At 37.3% G+C, this 10,362-nt stretch overlaps 1 protein-coding gene across 3 annotated transcripts in view; it reads left to right on the top strand.

Moving 5' to 3' along the window:
• The window catches only part of tmtc1 (transmembrane O-mannosyltransferase targeting cadherins 1), a 100,170-nt gene that overhangs the window by 53,179 nt on the left and 36,629 nt on the right, over positions 1–10,362 (top strand). For all 3 annotated transcript variants that reach the window (XM_008401212.2, XM_008401213.2, XM_008401214.2), the window contains exons 8-10: positions 4,150–4,271; positions 4,804–4,971; positions 9,679–9,792. In XM_008401212.2, the coding sequence (XP_008399434.1) occupies positions 4,150–4,271; positions 4,804–4,971; positions 9,679–9,792 (404 nt within the window). The remainder of the gene's footprint in view (positions 1–4,149; positions 4,272–4,803; positions 4,972–9,678; positions 9,793–10,362) is intronic.

Here is a 10,362-nt window from a genome sequence, read left to right as displayed (position 1 = left end):
TATATATATATATATTTATTTATTTATTTATTTATTTATTTAGGGACTCAGGGAAAGGGATCAGATTCGCTTCAGCATAAACATTGAAACTGCTGAGACTCGAATGGAAACACGTATTTGAGAGATGTGCATATTTTAAGCAAACTCTTTCATCTTAATTTGCTTAAACTGCAAAAATATGTTGAAGATAAAAATAATGAACAAGTTATAACAGCAGCCTAACAATGTCAAAGACTTTTCACATATGAGCTTAATTAAAACCAGGTTAAGTTTATGAAGAAAGCTATATTAAGTCAGAACAAACAGCCTCCATGCAGTTATAACATGAAGTTGAATGATTGTTATAATAATAATCATAAAAATCACAATAAAATTGATAAAGTAACTATATCTGGAACCAAGGTAGGTTTGTTTACACAACAGTGTAACCATACAGACATGACTCAGGAGACTAGAACTTCAACCAGGACGTGTTGTCATTTCTGATTGAAAATTCAAAAGTTCTTAAGCAGCCGTTTGCTGTCGACTGACATGATCTCTGCAACAGGATTAAAAACACAAACAAAAAAAATCAAATGAAGACATGTTTTTCCAAGGAATTTTCTATCTTCTTCCTTCCATCTTCCCTTACTATGTTTTGCCTTCTAACTTGTCTGTCACAGCTTCACTCCTCCCTTTTCTTCTCTCTGGCTGTTGACTCTCTCCATATCCTTGTCTTTCCAGTGTAGGATATTTAACAATGTGTCGAGCCTTGGCTAAGTACACCATATGCTTGCCAACAGATGGTTCATGAGATGCACTTCCACTCTATTTCAGAAAAATGGTTGAACGTTGGTTGAGCTAATGTTTCACACATTATTCATTAGAAAAGTTCAAGATTCACTTGGGAGCAATTTATCAATTCAGAACTGTCACTTTGACCGGCAGAGGCTCTGCATTCAGGAAGGAAGTGAGGCAACAAAATGTAATTGAGGTGGGTTTATTTGGGAGCTCCAGGTCACCATTACACCGACACCCTTCACACAGTGAAACAAAGAAGCTGAGATTTATACCTCAGGCAAGTTCCAACACTTATACCAGGTAAAGGGGTGATCAAAAAAAAGACAAACAAGAAACACTATTTACACAAACCTAGCAAACAATAAATGATCCAACAAATATTTACATGCATGCAAATTATTTAAATTAATCTAAGGTCAATCAAAAAATAAATGTAACTAAATATAAATCCTCAGAGTATTACCCCTCTTAATGGAAGATGGTATGCTCCAGGAGCATTTTTCTCCCTTTCTGCTCCACCTTCCTGAAACACACCCAGAAAGGCAAGTACTCAAACAATTAACTCAAATTGAACCAACCTAAATCAGAAACAAACTGACATTTTTCCTCACATTCTCTGAACAGGAAAGATGGCCAGTCTCCCTACTGTTAAGAGAAAGAAAAATTAAAACTTCTGGCTCATTATATTCTCTTGTGCTCCTGGATTCAATGATTCCATGCGTGGAAACAAAAGCCACACAGAGATGACAGTCAATGCTCCACATCATACATTTTCAGGGTTTATTCTAACATTTAAAAGTATAAAATCACATTGACAACACAGACACTTCAAACACACTAAAACAGACATTCATTTGCCTGAGACAAATGGAAAAGAAGAAAGAAAAAGAAAGAAAGAAAGAAAGAAAGAAAGAAAGAAAGAAAGAAAGAAAGAAAGAAAGAAAGAAAAGCAAAGACGTCTTTGGAGAATTGCAAGAGCAAAATCTGATTTGTTACTCCTGTGTAGAAAGTTTTATAGTAAAGGCGTATTTTTGTCTTTTAATTTATTCAAATAAGGCGTATATTTGCTCATCCAACCAGGAGCTGTGTCTGACCCTCTCTAAAGTTAGAAACTCCCTGCAATTTGCTTGCAAGATCAAAGGCCATTTGTCTCCTTTATCTAAACAAACTGGAAGCAGAGCTTCTCCTCCACTGGCCTGAACTCCTGCTGTTTTACGGCTTTTCAGATATCAGTGTGAAGCTGGAACTTCTCCTGATTCTTTCCCACACAGACAAAGGGCAGTTCAAAAAGATCTTAGCAAACAATCTGCTGTAACTACAGGTAAAATAAAGGTCAATAGGGCAGAATAAGTTATTAATCTGAAAACTATAATTAGGCTATTTCAATCATGTTAAGTAAAACTAGCATATTCTAAATTTGTTTTCTTAACAATCCCTCTTTTAATCTCTTTTAAGAGATTACACTCTAAAATATTAATTTAAAATATGATATGTGAGCGTATAAATCTAAATTCAGAAACACGATCTTATAGCTGAAAAATTAAGCCCCCTTTTTAGTATGCAACCTTCTACATAACATTTGTTGTTTAAATGTTGGCATATTCATTGCAAATAAAATCATACCTAATCAGACAGCAAAATCATATAAAGGATTAAAATCCTAAAATAACTGTTCAAAATTGTCTACTGTTTCTTCCGTGACCACAGTTCTTCCTCCCATTTGGCCTCTAGTTGTGACACAGTATAAGAGACTTTTACACTTAACTTGCAGTCATTACTTTTTTCCATGTATGATTGTTTCCATTGTTATTTCTTATTACTTTCAAACCAAAATCACATAACTCTTAATCAACATTAAGTCATAGTGTATTTAAAACAAAGATTACATAATTTTCAATCAATATTAAATCAGAATGCAAGATTATTTATTGCCTCTAGGTTTCTGTGACCTGTTTTCTGTGTGTCCTGGAAAGATCTCAATCAGTCCTAACCTGGTTTCACGACAATATTTAAGTTTTCCTTATCTCACAACCCCATAACTGTCATAAAGACACCACTGTCCTCATGGACCCAGTGACTTAAATGTAAGTATTTTGGGGGTGAAGGTTAAAAGGTTAAAGAAAAATGTTAAATATTGGAACTACTGCCAAGCTTTCAACCGACCTCGGAGTATTAAAACATTGAAACAAAAGCTTCACAGTTTTAACTATAGCTGCTGGTTGGTCTGCAAAGGAGGAACACTTTGTCCTGCTCTCTATAATCTATCTACTATAATCCTTGGGATGTTGTAGTGCAGTGGTCCCCAAACTACGGCCCGCGGGCCGGATCCGGCCCACCTCCACATTTGGTCCGACCCCCTGACCAGTGGACCAGAGAGCATTCAGATTTTTTTCATATATTGTATTTTCCAGTTTATATGTGGATTTTTCTTCAACCATCAGGGGGCTCTTTAGCAGGAAGTGTGTCCTGTAAACTGTGGGTGTTTTGTTTTGCATGGCACATTGCTGCCATCTGTTGGACTTTTAGGGAACTGCTTGACTTTCATGTTATTTAATCAGTATGGTTGTTTGCTAGCGGTAGAGCAGATGAACACACGTGTTTGTTATGAACGCCGCATTCCAGGTCAAATTCTTCTAAGCTTATACTTCAAAACGAGCCTTTATGTTAAAGTTACTTTCCCTCAATGGAATATATACTAGTCAGTCCCAGTGACCGTTTCACTAACGGTTTTTGCCCATGTTCTTTCTGGGTAAAAATCAATCGAGAAACGAAACAAGGCTGGAAGCAGCCTTGTTCTTGCAGATTTCACAGTCATTATTGAGTCTACAGATAATCCAGCAATCATAGGTGTAAGTTGTGCCTGTGCAGACTGGACATATAAAGAGAAAATGTTTCCAGAATGTGCAGATAGACAAAATAAATAAAACAGGAGAACTAACACTAACAGCTAACATCATGTGAAGAAATGTTCCTGCTAGCTTAATGGTTCTGACTCCATAATGGAAGCAAAATAATTTCTTAAATGATTTTTTGATTTTCCATAAGGACATAATGACCATGACTATAATAATTTCATTTTATAATAGATTTTAGATATGCTGTTTAAAAACCATATATGGAAGTAGGACAAGTGCTGCAAATTAGCTTAAGCACCACAATACAATCAAGGGACTGCTGTTTTATTCAGTTTGTCTATGCTAATGTGTGTCTGTCCCTATCAAATAAACCTAATAAATAAATGACCGAATTAGGTTTTGAAACTGTTACATTTTCTTTGTTGTTTTCATGCACCTTCCACTCACAAGTAAGTGCTTCACTACTTATGTTGATTGTGTTTTTGCTCTAATTGTCCTCTTTTTTCACCTACAGAGGCAGGAGAACAAGGAGGTGTTGGTAGGAATTTGTTTTCTTGTATTTCCCTTCATTCCTGCCAGTAATCTTTTCTTCAGAGTGGGATTTGTTGTGGCTGAGAGAGTTCTCTACATGCCCAGGTGAGTGTGTTATATCTGGGTGAGAGACAGTGCAGAACTTTTATAACTGTCCTTTATTGTCTGTCAGAAACAAATACAGATCTGTTTATAAAAGAATATAAATGAAGATGTAAAATCAACACACTAGAGTTAAATATTCAGATCATTAGCAGGACTTTGGAGAACGTGACTGCATTGAGGAGATAATTCAGCCATTTTATTCAGGTGCTTTGAACCAGGGACACATCTAATATTTTGAAACAGATGAATTGCCAAAAAGCACAAAAATTATTACCAACTAAACACAGTATTATCAGCTCATCCCAGAAAGCTACCATTGCTTAATTCAGGGATAACTGGAAGAGTTTAACCGACATGCAAAGCCCCCCTAAAATGTTGCTGGGTCTTCAGTGTAGTCAGCAGTTTTCAGAACTTATTTTGAAGAGTTTCCTTTGTAAGCCAACTAATATCTTCAATCATAGCAACCTATGTTACACAATGTTATCCTGAAACTTACCTGACTTTTTGTTTCCTCTGTCTTGTCCTTCTGCAGTATGGGGTATTGTATCCTTGTGGCTGCTGGTCTAGGCCGGCTCTTTTCAGTTGCAGGCCGCTGGGGCACCACACTCCTCAGTGTCTTCATGTTGCTGCTGATTCTGCTCTTCTCCTGGAAAACCGTCCAACAGAACAACGTCTGGCTCTCCAGGGAAGCCCTCTTTCGGTGAGTGTCTCTCTCTGTTTCTGATTTATAATAGGTAGTTTCTACACACAAAAATGACTGTATTGCTGTATTGCTGCCCTTTTCATCGAACATTCATATATTACATAATGTTTATGTAGAGTGTATATTCTATATTCAGTCTTTTTTATGAACAAGCTCCCATTCAGTTATGAAAACATGAAAATGATTATAGGAATAAATTGATTATTTAATAACTAATCCTTTTCTCAGGCCTTGTGGTTGTGTCCTCATATTCCTGTTTACATGACTATATTCTGCAGACTACAACATTCTACAAAGAAATCTAAGAAAAAATAAAGTTAGATGAAGCATATAAAGCTGCACAGTAAGACTGAATGTATGTCACCCAACAGTAATGGGTTTTCCCCATCCAACTTATGCTCTTGTCTACTTCCATCTAACTTTAAACATGCGCTGAAAATGTCCATCACTGAGAACTGGGCTAGACCTTAAAAATCTACTATACATTAGTTCATAGCCACTGAACCACCTATGAAGTAATTTTCTAAGTAATTATTTAGAGCAGTGTTTTTCAACCACTGTGCTGTGGCACACTAGTGTACCGTGAGTGATCATCGTCGTCTTCTTCTTCTTTTTGTTTTAATGGCGGTTGGCAAGCAACTTAATGGTGTGCATTACCGCCACCTACTGGTATGGAGTGTGGATCAGGACGCAACTTTCCTTAACCTTTTGTTTTATAATAGGTTTTATTTCCTCTTTACTAAATGAAATCAGTATCTCAATGTAACAGTTTTTGAAGCTTGTTTTGCATATTTGCAGTGGTGGAGAAGGTACTCAAACAATTTACTTAAGTAAAAGTACAAATATACAGACAAAAATGTACTCAAGTAAAGGTAAAACTACCACAGTAACATTTGTACTTAAGTAAAAGTAAAAAAGTACTGGCTTTTAAAAATATTTAAGTATTAAAAGTAAAAGTACTTGCTGAATAATACCTAATCCCTAATACAATATCATTAAGTGAACCGATCGTATTTAATTTTAATACATTAGAAATGTGCCATTTTAATGAACAATGCCACAGTTAAAGCATGTTTTTATTGTGTTTACTCTGTAACATAGTTTAGACTTAGATATGTGATTCTATGCATCATAATTTCAGGGATCTTGTCTCCTGTCCTAACATAGCATGAACTTCACTTTTTTGCCACTAAAGAAGGTGGGTGGGGGAGGACATGCAACCGAGGAGCCACGTAGCAGAGTTGTAGTCAAGACACCAACCCAAGACCAAGTCAAGACCAAGTCATTTTTTACGTGACACAAAAAATTAAGTTTTACCTATCAAAACTGCTTCTCAAATTGATCTGAAAGATTCACATTCCCATAAAAACACCAAGATATTAAATACTTAGAGCTGAAATAAATTTAATCAGTAAAGATCCGTCCAGAAGAATCGGATCATTCCTGAATGTCATATCAATGCAGATTTTGGTCACAGCGTTGTCCCATATATGCGACACCTCAGTCAAAACCTCCACACAATAATTCAGTGCATGAGTGACAACATTTTTTCATTGCAGATGCAACATGTGTGTCTCTGTACAGCGAACACGGAGCTTACCTTTCTTTAAGCTTTCCTTCCAAGTGACGCTAAAAGTTGGACAAAGTTCCACCGTCTGTGAAAGCGAAGTGCTGCTGAATTTACATGTCGCCATATCTTATGATTTATGCAGCGCTATTATATTACTGACGATTAGACAGACATCTTTTCCCGCTAAAAGGAAACCACTGCGCATGTCTTGGAGCTCCGCGTGCGAGTAAAGGTGGAGGCGATGGGTGACATCAGACACTAAGTCACGTTATTGCTTGGATTTTATGGCGCCACCTTAAGTCCCTGAACTTCACATTTTAACGGAAAAAAAACACAACGCGACTTGGATGTAACGAGTAACGCGACACTTTAGTAGAAATGTAGTGAAGTAGAAAGTACAGATATTTACTTTAAAATGTAGTGGAGTAAAAGTATAAAGTATCCATTATTAAGTACTACTACTTAAGTAAAGTACAGATACACGAAAATTGTACTTAAGTACAGTAACGAAGTACTTGTACTTTGTTACTTCCCACCACTGCATATTTGTCTGCCAACTAATTTCCTTTTATTCCTACATGAGATGGAACCCATGTAAAAATTACTATTAATCTCATGGCCTGAATTCTATAAAGTAATATCAGAATCTCCAATGAAAGGTCTGGTCTACTATTAGACTGATTATTTTTAATTGAATATAATAATGAGCTTGAATCAGAACAAATTAAACTTCTCAAAGGACGAACCTCTTCAATCCAACCTAAAGCCAAAATGATTCCCATCATCTCCCCTGTAAACACTGAGACGCCATCAGAAATCCTCTTACATTTTTTAATGCTAAATTCTGGGACGATAAACAACACCCCATTGTTGCTACTTAAACTCTTAGAAGCATCTGTATACACTTGAACATCACCAAAGTATTTATTTTCTATATATGATTGCACTGAGTATGATTTTGAAAATTTTCCTTTTTTCCTCTTTTCCAACAATGATAAATCCACAACGATTTCATGAAAAAGAGATGGATGGAGCAGTGAGTGATTGTCAGGTGTGTCGTGGAAATTATCTCATTTCGCCTACCGTATTTTCCGGACTATAAGCTGCTACTTCTTTCCTACACTTTGAACATGCGGCTTTTCTGTGGATTTTTCTTCAACCACCAGGGGGCTCTTTAGCAGGAAGTGAATCATTGGAAGTCAAAATTGTAAATCAAAGAACGCACTAATTTTCATTTAGAACAAGCACATGCGAGCAGCCATGCTAGCAGCAGGCACGACGGAGAAATGTTTTCAAACTATGATGCAGCTTCTAAGTTGAGGAGCATTGATCTGGCAGTACAGGAGGGAAATAAAGCCGCTGCATGTAAACTGTAAACTCGGCRTGAACAAACCCGGATTTGGAGACGGAGAACTGCRTCCTTAATATATCCAGCAGTTATTATGACGCAGCCCTCTGCTGCCCTCTGCTGGGTTCTTATGGGAAACCGAGAGCGGCAGAGATACCAGCGGCCTTGTAGCCCGGTGCGGCTGATATATGYAAGTTTCCAGGGGGGGGTTAAAAATTTGAAGGTACGGTTTATATTATGGTGCGCTCATAGTCCGGAAAATACGGTAATTGGTCTTACAAGATTTTTTGAAAACGAATTAATTATCTGTAAATAATGCCATCTTGAGTGTCTTTGCTGTAGTCGTGACTAGCAGCGTAATCATGTAATTTTCTTATCACTAGATGGCAGTAGGTACAGAGCATTTTACATTAAAACAAGAGAATTAGTGATGCATGAATGTTACTAACTGTACATTCATGCATCACACACGACAGTGTTGTTTCACTGTTCAGGTGTATTTTTGAAGTGGACATGTTAAGCGCAATTTGAAATAAGAAATGTAAAATATGATAAATATAATTTTTGTGTTTGATTCCTATTCAAGACACTTTGTTAAGAATGACTATATATGTAATATAGGCGGCTGCAGAGTATCTTTGTTACCATTTTTGGTTGGTGGTGCCTCGTGATTTTTTCAATTAAAGTACCTTGGCTCAAAAAAGGTTGAAAAACACTGATTTAGAGAAGTAATTTGCAAAGTAAAATATTTTTTCTTTAGAGCAGTATTTCTCAAACTTTTTCAGGTCAAGGACCACTTGACCCATTTAACAAACACTCATGGGTCACTTAACTTAAAATTGCCGCTGCATAACACAACATCTTAACATCTATAGCCTGAAATGAAAATATTTGTCTTTGTTCCTTCTAATGTGAAGGGTGGTGCGTGTTTTTAAGCGTGAATGGCCACAATGAAACCATAAACAAGTATGCTCTTGGCGTTTTGAGTTATTTACAGGTTTTGAAAGTATGGATTCTAAGCCCTCCAGTGATAGAAAACACATGGAAATTTAAAATGTTCTTTATTACAATTGTTGTGTGCACTAGTATCTTTTTAGGGCTATTTGTAAATCACAAGCACAATAAAAGGAAAATAGACTTGAGTTGTACCAGCAAAAATAAACATTTTCTTTCAGCCAGTAGATAGCCCAACATAACTAATTTTACGTTAGATGTTAAGATGCCGTTATTCAGTGTGGGGTCAGTTCTGTCCACCGCCTTGTCACTGTTATATTTTATTCAGCACAGCCGCAGACCTATAATTGCATGCTTGTGGCATACTATGTATCGTAATATAACAGTGTTCAAAAACAAAGTTTGTGGAACTTGCCTTGAGAAACCTTTCACCGGTGCATGGTGGAAGGTCTTTTAGTGACCTGACCTTTAGCCATTTTTCCATTATTATTTTTAAACACAATCTTTTGGTAAGCTAACTGTAGCATTGCACTTTGAGCTCACATCACAGCAAATAAACGGTTGTTTACATGCAGTACCCCTGTCTGCGGGTCTGATATGGAGGGTTTGATGGCCTTGGTCCAGCTGTCCAGTTTGCTGTCCAGGCAAATTAAGTTCTGCAGCAAAGCAGCCATAAAATCCGTCGGGGATACCGATCACACGTACATTGTTCAGCATTATCATTGTTTAAAGCAGCACTATTTCATAAAACAATCTAACTCAACTAAAGGACACAGAATGTTAATCTTTCTTTGAAGGATTCTTTTCATATATCTTCCCTCTGCCATTTCAGCTCTGGTTTCAAGACTCTGCCTCACAATGCCAAAGTCCACTACAACTATGCCAACTTTCTGAAAGACAGCGCTCGACATGAAGAAGCTATTTACCACTACAACAATGCCCTCAGGTGGGACTCCATGTGAACTGATTTATTCCGTTAAGCTAGAATGTAGGCTATTTTGTATAAATCGAACTGAATTCTTTGTTAATTTAGATGTTATGTAGCAACAAACCTGAACAATGTCTTTTTCAGTAAGTGTCAGCAATACTTTCAGCGAAGGCAAAGTTTTAACTTCTATATAGCTTCATACCATAATTGTAATTATTTATTTCATTACAATTGTAAAACCAAAGGTAGACAGATTCTAAGAGTAGTGACTCCACATTTTTGCCAAAGTTTGTGTTGAGTAGGGTCTATGTCCACTGTAGTGAACTATTTTTTATTTACCTTTTGAGTTGGCTCTGAAAGACCCCTTATGATGCACAACCATGGATCTAGCGTTCCCTCGCCCGGACGCGGGTCACCGGGGCCCCACTCTGGAGCCAGGCCTGGAGGTGGCACACGATGGCGAGCGCCTGGTGGCTGGGCTTTTACCCACGGTGCCCGGCCGGGCTCAGCCCGAAGAGGAGACGTGGGTCCCCCTTCCAATGGGCTCACCACCTGTCGGAGGGGCCAAAGGGGTCGGGTGCAGTGTGT

Source organism: Poecilia reticulata, linkage group LG23 (assembly GCF_000633615.1).
Source record: "Poecilia reticulata strain Guanapo linkage group LG23, Guppy_female_1.0+MT, whole genome shotgun sequence".
NCBI lineage: Eukaryota > Metazoa > Chordata > Actinopteri > Cyprinodontiformes > Poeciliidae > Poecilia > Poecilia reticulata.
The sequence above is the reverse complement of the archived record's forward strand: the minus strand, read 5'-3'. Positions and strand labels throughout refer to the sequence as shown.